Genomic DNA, 18,043 nt, shown 5'->3' with positions numbered 1-18,043 from the left:
TTCACCCTCTCCCCAGAAAAAGCAGTTTTTGCTTGCATTTTTCTTACACAAACTTATTATCAACATGTGCTAGTCAGAGACAACAATAAAGCAGGAAACCTCACACTCAGATTTGGAAGGGGGATGGGAGGAGCTCTCTAGCAGCCCCCTCCACAACATCATGCCAAAGGAACGAAAACTGTGTGGATGGTGATTTTCCTCCAGCATGTCGGCATCAAGGTTCATATCAGGCATTTAGTCCAGCTTTGCTTGAGGTACTGAATTACCGGTTAACTATATAAATACAGTTGTTCTATTCTGAGGAAACAAAGCCAGTATGGCTGAACTGAAAGAGATTCTCTTGCATTTTTTCCCTTCACAGTGTCAACAGGGTTCCTGGCCTGGCTCCTAGTACAAACAAAAGCCTCTGAGTCTTTGAATTGGAACTGAATACAAAGAACACCACTATCAGATTCTCAAAACCCAGAGAACTGTAGGAAGTCCAAACCTCAGTTAGCACAGTCCTATTTCAAACCTCCTGTTACAAAAGCTATTTTTCTTTTAGAAACAAGTAGTACATCAGACATACTTAGTGCTCTAGAATGATCAGGGTTCCGTATTCCTTTTGCTCGCAACCTCTGCAGTAACACCGTAGAGGACAGCTGCTTTACCAGATAGACTGCCATGGAATAGTTCTAGAAAACAGAACAAAAGATCAAAGTAAGAACTGTTTTAAGCAAAAGACAGCTTGTAGTTTGTACAATGCTTATGCAATTTGTTATGTGATTACAGGGCACTGTGTTTTTAAAGCAGTTATAAGACTTTAAATGGCAAAGTTTTCAGACTAGAGAAAACCCATTTTGCTTCAGAAAGTTCACAGGGCTGGAGCCTGAGAGATGCAACAATAGTGACTTCACGCTTCACTGGGATTAGATTGAGCTGCAAACCAAGCTATTAGACCAGCATTTAGGACACTTCTGGAAGTTTTACATTTAGCGTGGGAGATGCAGTTAACAGCCCCTTTAAGGGTATTTTTAAACCAGTAACATTGGGTACTGCAGTTCTGGCAATACAATTAAGGGAAGCTGTCAAGTCAAATACGATCAAAACTTCTTTATTTTTTTTATTTTAATAAAAGCTTAGCTTGTTTTCAAATAGAGAAATCAGCAGTGATGCCTCTTCAAAAGCAAAACATAAAAAGATCAATCATCTGCAGTACTCCCTACTCAGTCTGGAAGCACTCTTCAACCTTCTTTTTCTCATCTTCCGGCACTTACTGCCTATGAAATGCTAACCTCGCTGCCAAAGCTTAACAGAAGTAAGGCAGGTAAAGAGATTGAGAGTTCAGTGGTGCCAAGATGTACTCTAGTGAATCCAGCCTGAACAGGCAAGAAGTCACTGCTCCCGGCTGCCTGTCCTTTCGCTTTGAAAAAGGTTTGGTCACTTCCCCCATCACTCTCAACATAGCCCATGCAAACGTTCCCTATCAGTGTCAGTAAAAAGCTGTGGATGTTCACTTTTGTCACTACAGAAGGTAATTTGGCACACAAGCAGGTCACATGCAGCCTTAACATGGACTCTGCCAGCTCCCCTGTACATGGGTAAGGCTCCCCCCAGGGGATGAGCAGGAGGGCAGAGTCCTCCTCCTGGCATCGCTGATGGATCTCAAACCACAGCCTGAGATTCAGGAAGCTCTCATTTTTCTTGTGAGCTCCTAACAACAGCAGGTAATAACTGTCTGCCTGAAAATGTGATCTTGCACTAAGCATTCATCAGCAACACCCCTCTCTGCCCCCACCCTCAAACCGGAAAGGACAAGATTTGTGTTCTCACATTAGGGTACATCAATTACTTTTTGATATAAGCAATACTCACTAAACCTGTAGCTGCACGGATACTCTTTAAATTGACAAATGAAAGGCTTCCCCCAGCAACTGCCATGCATGTTCCCACTAACAAAACAAACAAATCCATACAACTGTGACAACTACCATCCTTTATTTAAGATGCCACCCGAATCCAAAGCTGGGATTTCAGTAATCTATCTTACCATAAAACTACACAAATTGAAGTAGCATCAGAAACACCCCATTTTAAATATTTTATTGTGACAATGACTGCTTCTCCCATCGTTAAAAACCACTACTGCTTTAACTTGCTTGCTTAATGCCTCAATTAGTATAGAAGTTAGAAAAATGCTAATTAACATTGTGAAATTATTTACCGACAGCTTGAATCTACAAAGCTAGGAACTCGCCCAAGGCAACTTGTACAGAAGGCTCTTGAAACAGATTGTGTAAAAATCACAATTATGACTTCAGGAAAGGTAGAGTACACCAGTTGAGACATGCAACTGGCTCTTAAGGGAAGGGGAGGAGGGGAATTCAAATGCCGTGCTAGACAGGCACATCCAAATAGAAAGCAATTCCTCACATTCAACTGCCAAGGTCTCAGACAATCACTTCAAGAAGAGCTGCATCTCCTGAGTGGGGATGTTTTGAATGGCATCTAATTCTCATCTAATACATCAAGAATTTGCCGCTCTCTCCAGTTCTGTTTTGCAAGCCAGAGATTAGCCAACATGGGTTTTATAACTGGAATATCCATGAAGCCTGAGAAACTACCTAGTTCACAAGAGACTGGCTTAGGAGTCCACGCAGGCTTGTGACATGTCTTTTCCCTCAGCCCTCACCGGTATTCTTAAGCAAGAGTGCAGCCCTGTATTCAGAGCAATAGCCAGGATTCATCAACTTAAATGCAGGCACTTAAGCAATGTAAACCAGAGCAGGTTCATTTTTAAAGGCTTATTTCTGATACCTGCAGTTCTTATTAGGTAAGAGAAGGCTTTTAAAGGAATCATTCATCCATCATTTACACTGAATCTGAATGGAGACTGTTTTACGCTCCACAAGAAATCCATCATGAAGCACCACCGTGATGTTTTATAACTGGCTATTGTGCATGAATGGGCTGTAGCATTTTTCCACAGTGGTTCAGGAATCCTGGGCTTTGCACACTGACAAATTCTTGGGCAAGGTTTCATCTCAGGACAATTCTCGGGCCTTCTGAAAACAGGATGGTTGCAACAGCAAAGCCACTTTTGCAAGTACATGTTGGCCCTATGATGCACAACCAGCAGATTTTTTGCCGTTAGTGAAAGCAGGGCACTAATTCATGGACTAATTTATTGAAGTAACTTTTGCAGCATGTTCCAGATTTAATTAGTCCGGTGGAACATCAGCAATTTTATAATACCACTCCCAACGTCCTCCCCACACACACAATAAAGTTATAAAACCATGACTTTTTAAATATTAAGTATAAGGGTAGCAGTTGGGAGAAGAGACATGTAAAAAGGGCAAATTAAATCTTCTGGGCCCTGCTGAGTTGCTGGGCTTTGTGTCCACATTTACAGTTAGAAAAGACCACCCTGTACCGAATGTCATGTGCTAGATACAAGTTGAAGCCAAGATAAGGTTGTCAAGACCTTAAAATCAGGAAAACCTTGTAGTGTGAAGTTAAACAAATAGGCAAAGAAAAGGTCTATGGGACGCCTTGATCTTATCTTCTGGGTGCTCAGAGACGTGGGTGGGGGGTGAAGAGGGAGAGATCACACCAAAATATTTGAGGGCTACTGATCGAAGGGAGCACATCCTATCTGCCTAGCATAAAGTAATACAATCAAAAGGAGGAGTCTAATGCAAAACCATTAAGTACTTTCTGCACAATTAAACTGGTTTATCTTTCAAACCTTTCCAACAGATGCCAAGGCAGAAATTAATAAGCTTTAGGCAGCATGATGCACCAAGTTACTTACTCTTCCAATTTCTGCAGTCCATGAAACAACGATTGTGTTTGGTACCGTCGTAGACAACCTGACGAGTGAGGTAATGTTGATTGGTCGGCTGGGTCGCTTTGGTTCAACACCATTTTTGGTTGGTGGAAGATAGCCCTAGAAATCAAAGTATTTAATCCCTCAGCAAGAAACAAATTCAATACTGCTTTTGCCACCTTCCCCTCTCACCACAACCCTGCCCCGTAAAAGCTGGGTCTCACTTGAACTGCGCTCCCTCTTCAATTTAAGGAGAGAGAGAGATATCAGACATTAAAGCTGATTTTTGACAGATAGACCCCAATAATGCTATCCAAATGTATATATCGAAATAACACTTTACTTACTGGAAGGCTGCACGGTTTCCCATTTACTTTCACACACAGATTGGGTGGGAAGTGATCTTCTTGTGGACAACTGGTTTCTGATAAGCAAAACCTAAAAGCAAAGAACTTCCATCATCTTTCACTTCTGAAGTGATTTAAAGATCACCTTCTTCTTGAAGGAATTTCTTTTCCTCTGAGTTATGAAAGCATGACAGATCTTGCTAAACACAGCCCTCAGATTAGCTGTAGAGATCATTTAGCAGGAAAGCCCCCCAAAATTACAGGTTTAGATTAAGACGGTTGTGGGTTCCTCCTCAGATTTCTTGAATTCCTCAGACTGACTCATTCAGATCTGCAGGTTCCTGTTACATGAGACAGATCATCCCAATTTCTTTCCTATCATTTCTCCAGCCTGACCTCTTGATAAAAGCCCTGTCTCTTCAACTCCCCCTCCTCCAGCTTCAGTAAAGCATGCAGCTGTTCAGCCACAGCATCAAATGTTATCCTCGTGCCTATGTCAAGCCTCCTACAAAAGTTCAGGCAGTTTTATTTGTTTACTTAACTTCAGGCTTATTTGCTGCTGGAACTAAAGTAAGACACACCCTTCCTTGTCCTACCAAATGTGTGCAGGCCAAGCTCGTGGACAGTAAGCATTCAAAGGACCAAAAAGAGCCTTCTCAATTCCACTGGATTTCTTCCAGGGGACCTGTCCCATCCATGCAAACGTACCATCACATCAGCTAACAGGCTGCTGCTCTCAAAGAGTGGGAGCTACCTTCTGTCCCTCTGTTCCCTCATGTCCTCCTCATTGCTTTGTCCATCTCACCCCACACCAAGCCAACCCAACTTGGTGATCAGCAGAAGGTATCCCAACAAGCAAGACTCAAAAGCAGTTGCTCTCTGACTGGCAAGTTACAGCTCACCACGCAGGCATGACAGCGGGATGAAAGGCAAGACATATGTTTTTGACAGGAGCAAAATCCAAGTCAGCTGTGCTCACAGCCCTCCAAGGAATTACAGGGATACATAGGATTTCATCAACTTACATTTGTCAAAACCTCTAAAATAACCTACAGGTTAAGCCCCAATAATCTACCATGTATGTTATCTATAGGCTCCATGCAGTGTTCTGACACGCCAGGTATCAGGCCACCAGCAACTTCAGGAAAGCTGCATGTAACAGGGATGAGTACCTAAGTCTGCCCTTTTCAAAGCAGCCAACAGGAAGCTTTCCTCAGGAAAACAACAGGATGAGACTCTCCTCCATAAAGAAAAGCCTGACCTGCTGGGTAGCAGAGATCTCATATATTTTGGAAAACAACAGCATCAAGGACAGGCGATGCAAACACATACCTTAGCTGGACCTGTACTGTGAAGTCACATTTGGTCCCAGAAATATCCCTAGAAATAGCAGAACACGGGTTAAAACATACTGTTTACACACAGGTTTATCAATACTTTCTCCAAATTTGCTCTAAGTTCAATGTATTTAAACCACACTTTCTGGTATATACACTGCATACCACACTTCCCTTCTGGTCAGTCAAATCACTACTCTCCATATGCACTAAAAGGTACATTTTCTATTAGTCAAAGTAAATCAATCAATTGCATTCTCATCTGAGCTCTGTAATTTCTTTTTGGTTTGTATAATATAAGGAAAATTCTGATGGGTCATCATGAAGTACCATCTTTATACTGAATAAACACAGAACTTGATAAAGGATCTGACAAAGGGCTGCATGAAGGAGAGTTACGTATTTGTACAGCACCTAGTGCAAGAGAAACCTGCCCAGCAGTCACTGGACAGTGGTGGTATTTCATTCTCTCTTCCTCATCCTTTTGCTCTCCATCAGCTTACATATAAAGGAGAAAAGAATTCCCCAGAAGAGGGAATCTACACACACACCTGTGTTCTTTAACATCCCATTTCAAAATGAAAGACAGGATAACCTAGTTCCTTGGCTTATTTCTTTCTATTTAAATGCCATACTACTGATCAGACTCACATTGAACTGCTGATTTGCTGCACTTGCTGTGGCGTCAGTGCAAACGCAAAGCAGGTTTCTCGAAAGCGCTGGCTGTTATCTGAGGCTGGGAGGAAACAAGAGATCATCACTTTAAAAACACCAAATGGAGAATAATTAACAGCACACCTCCTTTCATTCAAGTGTCTACATATACACACACAGAGTTTATGCAAGCCCAACAGTACAACACACATCTGTTTCTGTAAAGAGTTTTAGAGCCGAGAAGAAAGTTGCCATTTCAACCCTCCTGTAAATAAAAACAATAAACAAACTCTATATGCATATAAAGCAGGCATTAAACAAAGCGATACAGGTAAGAGCAAAGCTGAGACAAATCAGCTCAAGACTTTCTATCAGTCATAGTAACTTAACGCTAAATATTCTTTGATATGAGATTAAAATACCCTTACGAATTCTCACCAATCACTTTTTTATTTCCTTTAACACAAGAGATCATGGATCAGCCTGTGAAAGCAGAGAGTGACCGAGAAGTGCAACGCATGGAGTTAAATGCACCAAATACTGAACATGCAAACAACTCCTGAGATACACAAGCACGAAATCTGGTTTTAGAGTCCTTCAGCTCTGTGCCACAGTGCTCCATAGCACACCAAGCACCTGCTGAAAACCAAAGTAATGTTAGATATCTCCTAGATAGCGCTTGTATCTAAATCACATCCCTTCCCCAGGGCTGCAGGCACCACTGCAGTACACAACCACACACAGTGGCAATGAAAATGGCTTTTCTGAAAAATACAATTACATTTAAAGAACGAAGCATCTCCCCAGAGAACAGTCCAACACGCTCATCAACACACGTAGTAAAGCTGTGAGAAGCCTGTCATTCCATTTCATTATTCCCAATAATGTTATAAGGTTATGAATAACTGTATTGTGTATTAAACACTGGGTAAATTCATCATGTTTTGTTTTACTATAATCCACTTCCTGACTCATCCCTGAGTGACAGATGAGTGACTACTTCGGGGTGATACTTCAGAGACTTTGTTAAAAACAGTATGTGGTAGGTTGGAACCAACAATAGAATAGACACTGACTTTATATAAATATTAACAGCAGCAATCTCACCAAATTACATTTATTTCTTTCTCATATGACAATGCTGCGAGGTCTGTACATTTTATTACATTATATGCAACAACCACACGCAGTTCATGATCAGTTGCTCAGAAGCCAGATGAATAGATAAGATAATATAGACCAAACAGCGACCTCTGTGAAAAACCTATCAAAGGTAGATCTTTTTAAAAGCATTCAGCTATATAAATGTTTGTATTTAATATGCACATATTCCTTCTTTTCCCCAATAATAAGTTGTACTGTAATGTCCAAAGCAGCATCCGGGCCGAGGTGCAGCCTCGTGTTACTGTTCAGATGCTCATGCTTACAGTACCCTGCTTCTATTTTTACTTTAATACATTTTCAACTACACTTCTTCAAGTGAGAACCACACTGAGCCTCAGACAACTGCCACTTGTGGTATCACAGTGCAGGGATTTGCAGGAAATAGAAGCACAATGTATACAATTAACAATGAAAATCCGTAACAGTATTTGGTCTTCAATACCATTTTGTACCTATTTTTAGTTATAAATGGAAGGATCAGAACTACGTACTGTAATCAACAAAAGAATTAGCAAAGTCAGTGCACTGCAGGCCAGAGAACTGAACGAATTCAAGTTATTCTTTCAGATTTTTACAGGGTTAAATGCAGCCTTATTCTGTAGGGTTTATTCTCCTCCCATGTATTGTTTCTTTACCCTGGAAATTGTCAGCTTTGCCTTTATTAGAAATGTTCTGGAAGGTCGTTGTGAACTCCAACACCTTTAATTAAAGGACAAAGCTGCTGAACATTTAACTTTCATTTAAAACAATTATCCAAAGATGCTAAGCAACAGTTACCAAAAAAAGGCCTAGGCCCACATTTCCCAAGTCATCTTTTCCCTGCTTTTCCCAAGCAATCTTTCAACTGCTCATCTTGTTGCTTGCTTTGCTTTTGCAGCATCCTCAATTGAAAGAATCAAGCATGTGATACAGGCAACAAACAGGAGGAACTGAAAGTCACTGCACAGCAGGAAAACTATGGCATAGGGAAACACAGTGGGATGACTGGCACAACTGGAATTTTCCTGTATTTGTTACTGACTGGTATTAATGCAAGATGTGTTTTTGTCACACAGTGATGTGTGATCTTGAAAAGTGGGGGTCTAACTTCTATGCTCAGTTTCATCATGCTCTTGCATGATTTACACATTACAATGGCAGAAAATTTGGAAGTACATTCTCCAGCTCTGACATGTGAGCTTTGTAATTCCTGTTTTCTTCAGGAGCTATGGTTGTAACACATCTGCAAGGCAGTAAATAGCCTCTGCTTGAATCAAAATCTTTACAAAAGAAATAGCCACTTCAAACTCATAGCCATTAAAATACCAGAGAAACACTGGTAAGCATTACCAGTATCTGCATTGTGCACATGGCAGTTAATGAAGTTACTCTTAACTAGAATCCACCTGAAATGAAGAAGGTGAGGAGGGAGGTGCTGGAGTTGGGGGCGCTGGTTGGCTTTAACACTATCAGTTTAGATTAAGAACAAAAAGGCTCCCAACGCTTCCTCTTCTGCTGGCTACTAACTTCATGGAATCCCAGGCTGGTTTGTGTTGGAAGGGACCTTAAAGCTCATCCAGCTCCAACCCCTGCCACGGGCAGGGACCCCTTCCACTAGAGCAGCTTGCTCCAAGCCCCTGTGTCCAACCTGGCCTTGAACACTGCCAGGGATGGGGCAGCCACAGCTTCTCTGGGCACCCTGTGCCAGCGTCTCAGCACCCTCACAGCAAAGAGCTTCTTCCTAATGTCTAATCCAAATCTACCCGCTTCCAGTTTGAAGCCATTCCCCCTTGTACAATCACTACATGCCCTTGTAAAGCGCCCCTCTCCAATACCCCTTCTCTTCATATGCACTCATCTTAATAACTGTAAGCCAAAGTCTATGAGCTGATAGATCAGTGGTCTTCACTGATTGGAGATGTACTTCATCACATGCTGCTTGATGTTTTCTTTGCTGTAAATCAGCATTAATATACACATGCCATGTTTCCAATACATTGCTTTTGTGTACAAGCAATCATTGTGATTACCACGGGAGCATGGCCAAATTGCAAAGAAGGAAGAAACAACTTGTTAATTAAGAAAAGATGATCCAAAACCCAATCAAAATATTTCAAAACTCTTGACATATCGAGAAGTAGAGACAGAGAAAGGCAGACAAGAAGCTACCTTACTCTAAACTATGGTCAGGCTCTTCAACTAGCTTTAGCATACAGCTCTAACACCTTGGATGTGTAACTACCAACTGGACAATGCAAATTTAATCACCAATTGCCCAGTTCAGCATGTGCTACCACGTGTAAGTCTAACCTTTAGGAACAGGCACATTTCAAACCACTATAAAGATATAATTTTCATCTTAACATTCAGCATGATATTAAGAACTGGCAAGAACAAACTATGCAAACAACAAACAGAATCAGTTTAACACAGGCACAAAAGGATTTGCAAAAGAGGCCAGGAACAACAATGAAAATACTAGGCTATCACGTTGGAAAGCACAGTTAAGTTTTACAAGGGCTGTGGTGGTTAAAAGCATTACTTCCATTTTCCAGCTCTCAGCTGAATCCCACCATTGCCACTCTACCACCAACACACCAGGATAACTTCCCATCACTCGCGGCAGGGAACCCACTCCATAGCAGTGCTGGCAGCCAGGTGGCCAAAAGGAAGGGAGGGCAAAATACACCTCCCATTACAAAGGCATGGGAAGGTAATTCCGTTAAATATGGCAAGGAAAAGTCAACAGCATCATAAAGACTCTTGCCACACTTGCAAACCAACTGCCTGCTGACTTTGCTGCCTCACATGCTAAAACCAAGGCTGTGAAGGCGTTTGTTATGGGGAGTATGAGGGACACCAAAGGGGCAGGTTAGGGAGGAAGACCTTGTTTGTGCCTCTGAGGCTTGCCTAGGAGGAAGGAGAAATGCAGCAAACAAAGCCAAAAGCATCCTCTAGAAGGGAGATGAAATATGTTTTTTCTTTGTGGTTTTCTCTAATCTTCTCCCATATGGTTTTGCTCAATCTTTTCATACCCGTATCTATTCTTCTTAGGTCTATTTATCCTACAAACAATGCACAAGAATTTCAACAAAACACATGAAACAGAGCTAATGTAGCAGCTTCACTATTAAATGCTAAGCTTATCTATGACTATACAAACTCCTCTACTTCCAAGGACTTCAGACTTCTTAAGGAAGAGACACTGGAAATCTGGAATTTGAGAGTGTAGAAAAGCGAACAGATTTCTATTAGTTCATCTGCCGTATCTGCTGTGTTTAACACCATCGAGCAGATCCTGGCAAGTCAAGCACAGCATCTCCTTTCAAAGTTCTGGAGGATGATTAAAACCAGAAACACACAAATATAGAGTTTTCTGCAAGAAAATTGTTTTGATGGCAACCAACGCCCTGCAAACAACTATTATAATTTAACAAAAGGAAGGCAAAAATAGATCTGCAGTTGAAAACTGAGTGGATTAAAACAGACTTTCTAATCTAATAAAGTTGGAATCCAGCCAGGAGAACAGAGTTAATATGAATATTCTTAAAGTTGCTAGGGATGGGTTTGGGGGGTTGGGTTTGGGGCTTTTTTTGTAACTATGAGTTATTAAGTTTTATAACCTGTTCTTCAGCACTCTGCAAATGGTACAGAGTCGGAGGGTTAGTCAGGAGTGGTTCACAGGCCACATCTCCTTTGCAACCTCAACAAGGAGGTACAGTGCACCAATGTCTAATGGACTTCTTTAATTTACATATAAAGAACCCAGAGAGAGTCATTGAAGAATAAATGCCACGAATCACAAGCATCACTTTACCTGGCTGCTAAAAACCTGCCTGCATAATTCAGGAATCTGAAAGGGCAGGTTTTGAAAGTATAATAAAAAGCTTTTCAAGCAGACCTGGGTAATTAAATGCGTGTCAACAAGGAGAGTTTCAGACAAGACGCATAAAATCCACTTCTCATCTTACCAGAATCACATTGGTTTTGAGGGGCTGCTGGAAGCGGGTGGGCAGAGGGGAGTATCCGCTACTTCTTCATTCATCCAGCTTAAACCCAGGAAAGATAATGAACAAAATCCGCATTTCCTTGTAAACACGTACATACACTCAGTGAGGATCAGCACAAGCTGAGGTCTGTTGTCTCTGCAGGTCCCCAGCGTTAGTACAACACAGTCTGAAAAGCCTAAAATGCTGCAGAAACATTACAGAGCAGTTTCTTCCTCACAGCTATTTTTTCTTACCAATTCACTATCACCACGGTTTCCTGCATTATTCCATGCTTACCTCACTCAAGCAATGATCCAAACAGCATATGGGATTGGTATATATTAAGTGAGAGTGACCCAATTATGCAGTGCTGGTTGTATATTTTGTTAAGACATTGCACATGAGTAATGAGTTTTCCAAATTTCAGCAAAACCTCTTCTAATACATGACAGTAGCACTCAGAGGACTAAAACACTCAAATTCTGTATGAATGTGCATATGAATTCTGTACATGAGTGTGTATATAGACAATGAATATATTACTTATATAAGTAATAATGATGCATAAAAAACCCCACCATGTCCTACCAATTTTCTTTTTTATTTTGGAAAAACCCTACAGAGCTGGAGTGAAAAAAGAGCCCAGCTTGAGTGGCTGCATTTTCTACAGCTCTAAAAATATTCTGTTCCACCTCACCAGTACCCAGGGCTAAAAATAGCCACACAATCTTTCTGCGGTAAAATACCTCTTGCTGCCTTGAGAAAAAGCCACTCTCTAAAGTTTCCATTCAACAACAGATACCTTCAAATCTTTAATGAAGCTGATGTGATCGCACTGTTAAGGTGGTGATGCCTCCAAATGCAACTGCAGCTGACCGTCATCCTGCCAATATACAACATAATCTTTTCCATCTATCATCACCAAGTGCAGCTTATTAAATAGAGAAGGGAATGAATTACCTTCTAATACAGAAAGATACTTGGACTAAAATTCAACTTGCACTTTACACGGCAGTAATTACCTAAGTTCAGGCCGTGAGAAAAGCTATCATTGAACTGGCCTATTACCAATGATTTCCAATAATAGCGTGTTTATTTCCAAAGGCAAAAATAGTTATGTTAAGGAAGAGTATCAGGGCTATAGCAGATTTTTGCTCCATGCTATAAGATAAATAGGAGATGTCTAACTGGTTCTTCACTAACCTAATATAGAACATAATTTGATTAAGTTAAATTGGTCAAAAATTAGCCAGAGAAACCTAAGCATTGTAGGAGCTGTCAGCCCAACACATCAATAACTCTGCTTGTCTTCCCCTACATAGGTAAGATACCTCACGTTGCTGCAGCACAGACATTCTGCTTTTTCTGTTTAACAACAGAAGGCATTGTATCAATTTATGTTCAGTCCTCTTTCAAATAGCACTGTTGAAAATTTAACACATTGCCTCCAAGCTAGACCAAAATTACTGCATTTAGATTAAGGCACAGAAAACGTTTACCTTTTGAAAAGGTAAAACTCAGACAGGCTTTGAATTATGTTCAAATGCAGCAGAAGCCAGGAAATCCATAACACAACAATACACGCATATAGCTCCTCATAATAATAGTTTGCTTGAAACCTCTTGTATCAATCCTGAACAAGGTTCATTTATACAACTGCTTTTGGAGGTGAGATCAACTGCCTGTGTCCAGTATGTTGTAACAAACCAAGCAGCAAGATGGGGGTGGAAATGAGAAGATACACCGTAATGGGGGATCTAAACATCTCAGGATGCATCATCAGCCCTTTTAAAGCCACCACAACTTATGAAGTTCCTGGGTAACGCAGGTGTTTATACATAAACACTTCCTTTCCATTAACCACAACCTCTGAGCACCAAGCTCCTGCCATCTTCAGGAATCAAGCAGTGGTACCTTTGAAATGACTACCCACCATACCCCAAATGTCCTGCTACCCATTAAATACACTTGTAGTGTGCAGCATCAGGTTCCTGGAAGACAGGAAAAGCCTCTTGCTAAAGGCCAGAGCAACATCAGCTTCATGCCCAACATCTAAGAGCAGTGCCTGCAGAAGCGGTGGGCTTCGGGAGCTCGGTGGCACCGAGCTCATGTCCAGCACTATGAGAGATCCCAAATCCCCATTTCCATTTTGTCACCCACTCGCTGTGACACCTCGGCCATTTCACTTCATTTCAACCATTTATCACAATGGATATTGCATGACTTTTAACATTTCAAAACACTTCAAAACTACTTGAAAGGAAGCTCTGTAGTAAACACACAAATCATTCTTTTCCTTGACAGCAGCGATTTCCATGGGTTACAACTTCACTATGCTCCCACCGCATCACTGTGGAGTGACAGTGCCACATTCTTCACCTTAAAAGAGATGAAAAACGGACCTCAGGGTCTGGTCAGTCTGCTGCATTTATCACTTGAGATCTTTTTTAGGTTCTGTTCAACTTCAGCATTACAGTTAACACTCAGAAGGAACAAGCAGAGCTAAACTGGGGGTGGGAGAGGCTGGAAGAAAAGAGATGTGAAGGAGCTTATTTGAAATAGTGCCTAAATATATATATGAAAATAGCCTGGAAATACTCCAAGGGCTACAATTAATGCATAAATATTACATATTTTATAACTGTCTATGATCTGCTGTATAAACAGAATAGATCAGCTGGAAACTGTGCAATTGGACAGACATTTAGGTTTGGATTATTGTTTTTGATCAGTCATGTATAAGAGCATTTCTGAGCAATGAGGATTTCTGAAGACCTTCAGTAAACGTTAAGGGACAATTTCATGCTGACCTTCCATGCAAGAACACGCTGTCCTCCCAACCCACCTCTGAGAATACATCCACCTACTCCAGCACATCTGTTCCACCATTTTGCCAGAGGGAAGGAACACCACTGGATTCTCCGTATTCAAGTCACTTCATCTCTTTAGGCACCTAAATATATGTCTCAGAACATAACTGCTGCCATTCAGACTCGAAAATTTTAGCTTTTCTTCCTAAGAGCACTGGCAGCAGTTAAACGCTTCGTATGAGTGGCACTAAAAGCTGGCATTGCCACATCCCTACACAGGGTCTCTGCTTCTAGCATGTTTTTGTTCTCAACAAGAAAGTATCAACTTTCATAATGCTAACAGGAAGGGTAAAATATAAGTTTAAAGTTCATGGTTAGATAACAGAGTCGCAGGATCAGCACACCCCGTATCATCTTTATCTAAAAGCCATTATAAAGGGAGATAAAAAGTATCTCTAAAAGACTGAGCTACTGAAGACTTCCAAGTTCCAGCAGCATTTCCAACAACTACTAAATGATCTCAGCATCTTGGTTGTAAAAACACACACTGCCATAGCAGAGCTTCCTCTCTCACACTATGCGGGCACCACTGCTAGGCCTCAAGCTCTCCAAGCACTCCACAGGGGACACCATGCCAAGCTTAGGTTGGTTCACTGATTATTACAGATTACTCACATGCTTTTGAGTCAACCACGTGGTTTGCTGTAATTCCTTCTACTAAAAGCTTTAATTAGAATCATAGAATACCCTGGGTCGGAAGGGACCCACTGAGCCCAACTGCTTATGAAATTATCAGTTATCAAAAAGATGCCCTAATTTGATCATGTAAAGCAAAGTAGCTTCCTGGATCCATTCACATTAGAGCAGCGGTGTCTGCAAACATCCATATCCTGTAAGGTCCTGGAATTTGGGTGATCTCAGTTCTACGCATGAGGAGATTGAGCAATCTGCTAAAGAAAGCAATAATAAATTATACTCCTCTCCTTGCAGCATAAGAGCTACCCAGTTGGTTAAAGCTCTCTCAAAAGAAACAGACTCTAGACTATGGAAAGATTCCCTATACATGAACTTGAGGCATACCACATGCAAATACAAGTTGAAGCCAAAACAAAGAAACTTAAGTGCACTGTAATTCTAGTTGAGCTGCAGCACATGAACAAGACAGAGCTAATATTTCAGCTGCTTCTTGCACAATTAGAAGCTGTAGAGCCGGAAGTCAGAAAGCTCAAGCCCACATTGAGAATATAGTGTTTTGTTGAACTTCCTCCCCTAAAGTACATTTAGAAAAATAATAAACACAAAAGACAGCAAAAGCGTGACTTTCATCTAAACCGTGGCACTGATCGCACACAGCAACAGATCAGCTTGCTGATACAGGGGAGGGAGAAACACTTGCCAAACTAAACCTTTCTAGATTCCACCCTAGATTTCGAAGTGAATTGTTTAATTGTTCAACAGCTGCACCTTGAACTACAGTCACCCTTACAATTTTAGGCAGATCAGGCACAAGAGCTGTCTTCAAGAAGGCAGCATGTCCAAGTAGCCACGATCACTCACAAAAAGAGACTCTCAAGGTAAATGCAAGTCAGAAGCACAAACACTGATTGTAAGCGCTTCATTCTTGAGGGCAGGCACCAGGGTTGAAATTCTGCTTCTTGAAATCCTGTTAAGATTAAGAAATCAAACTAAAACCTAACCAGATCAATACAAGCCTCAGAAGAGCCATCAGAAGCTCCTTTCACCCGATGAAGCCAGTCTGGCAGCACGCTATCTGTAACTCTCTGCCTCCCCAAAACACCTGATGTTTGCCTCCTCCTTATCAGGAGGCTGAGACTTTGCCCTGGTTTTGGCTGGGACAGAGTTAAAAATCCCAATTTCCATGGCTCAGATGCAAGTTTCAATGTTGTTTTCCACACCACTTAAGCCTGAAGCACAGCAAATAAATTCTATGATCATCTGTACGCCATTTGGACAGCTTTTAGAAGAGCAGCATAGCCCACAGCCTCTTTAATAATCCTTTAAACTGAAAAGGTTAATTTCTCCTTACAGGTAAGTAAAGGCCCATAACCTAGTTAAAATGGTTTCTGGAACAACTACACAGCTAAAGCAATTAGGAATGCCATGTGCTGTAACAAGAAGTATTTTTAACATGTTGTTTAACTAACGTCCCTTCCATCCTCATTTGGCAAAATTCGGGTACTCATTACTCATCTCCTAGCAAGCACATTTCACCACACAAAAGATCTTATCTGTGTGGCAGAACTTACTCTTCGAAAAATCAGCCCTATGCTTAAAAAGCAACCAAACAGCAGCTTCTGTGCATGGAGGGCTGAAAATGGGGGAACATAAGGTGAAACTGCAGCTTCGCCTGAAAAACTAACAACCAAAATTCTCCTATTTAAAGGAGGTCTTAGTTAAAAATCAAAAGAGGAGTCACAATAATAAGGCAACTTTCATATATTCCATCAAGGCCAATTGGATGGCTTTTCCTCCAAAACAAAGAGAGCCATCACAGAACCCTAGAATGGCTTGTGTTGGAAGGGACCTTAAAGCTCCTCCAGCTCCAACCCCTGCCACAAGCAGGGACACCTTCCACTGGAGCAGCTTGCTCCAAGCCCCTGTGTCCAACCTGGCCTTGAACACTGCCAGGGATGGGGCAGCCACAGCTTCTCCGGGCACCCTGTGCCAGCACCTCAGCACCCTCACAGGGAAGAGCTTCTGCCTAAGAGCTCATCTCAGTCTCCCCTCTGGCAGGTTAAAGCCATTCCCCTTGTCCTGTTGCATCAAATTGTCATTAACCATGGGGCAGAGAGCTCAGATTTCTCACTAGCACTGCTAGAGCTCAGTGCAGACTCATCCGCCAACATGGATTTTCAGGATATAGAGCTCTCCCAGCTGGCTTCTACACAAAAACATCCAATAGAGCTGCTTTCTCAATTTTGCAATGAGGATGACTAATAAAATATGGATCAAATTCACTGCTCTACTGAACATGGGACGGGTATCTCCTGTCTCAGATAAACAAACCCACTGAGAGAGTCCTTGGGAGTAAAGAAAACTCAGTCACTCCCCAACAGCACAGCCAGCAGAACCGCAATTGTCAGTATTAGCCACACGACTCTGCAAGAGCTATGCAGGAGTCCTGCACTTGAAAAACACTCAGAAGGAAGCAAGAGACTCTGCACTGTGAGCAGAGTAACAGCAGGAGAAGAGTCCCACCGATGGCAGGGCTCAGCTGCTATTTTCAGTTCTTCAAACAAGAGCAGGTTGAGGTAGCACAGGCTGCGTTTACAAGTTCAACTAGCTGGGCAAGTCTGCTCTTCTGCAAGCATCCTACTCCCTGCTGCAAGTTGTACGGGCTGCTGTAAGACATAGAAAGTTGTACAAGTTAGCCAAGAGCCTTCTAACGTTCGCATGTCACTCATGCTTCAGCCAGCCATGCTCAAGTAAAGCTCCTCAGAAGGTGGTGGTGAGGCGGGCACAGATGGATGCAGCACTGCACTTCCCCCTTGCCACGAATCCAGTGTGTCGGTTTTAATCACAGTTCAGAGCTACATTCTGAGGAAGCAAGTGTAAGAAGGTAACATCCATTTCCTCCTTTTGTTCTTGACATTAAAAATAATAGTTAGCTGGTTTAATTTCCTTATCTGTTATTCACATTAGCTTGTGTACTACCCACCTATGTGAACTATCTGGGTACAGAACGCATGCTCAAGTGCCCTGCTGTGCAACTCCCTTCCCCCAGGCTTTGTCAAATCATTGCTTTTCAAATGAATAACCTCTTCTCGACTGGGTAGAAGACTACTGCAGCAAACCTTCCAAGCAATTCCACCTTGACTTGGGAAAGACCAGGGAGAATCACATCCAAAGATGTGCCACGCAATGCCTATCAGGTCATCAGTCTGGTCCTGTGGTGGAGCGAAACAGTAAATTCAGACGTTTCTTATCCCTA

General features: G+C 41.8%; 1 protein-coding gene across 1 annotated transcript in view; it reads right to left on the bottom strand.

The window, feature by feature from the left end:
- The window catches only part of PIAS1 (protein inhibitor of activated STAT 1), a gene marked incomplete at its 5' end in the record, with an annotated part of 62,386 nt that overhangs the window by 15,769 nt on the left and 28,574 nt on the right, over positions 1-18,043 (bottom strand). The window contains 5 exon segments of the mRNA XM_080626131.1: positions 569-674; positions 3,797-3,931; positions 4,159-4,249; positions 5,491-5,538; positions 6,147-6,231. Coding sequence (XP_080482257.1) covers positions 569-674; positions 3,797-3,931; positions 4,159-4,249; positions 5,491-5,538; positions 6,147-6,231 — 465 coding nt within the window.

Source organism: Psittacula echo (genome assembly GCF_963264785.1).
Source record: "Psittacula echo genome assembly, chromosome: 10".
Lineage (NCBI taxonomy): Eukaryota > Metazoa > Chordata > Aves > Psittaciformes > Psittacidae > Psittacula > Psittacula echo.
Note: the sequence above shows the minus strand (reverse complement) of the source record. Positions and strands in the feature narration are given on the sequence as shown.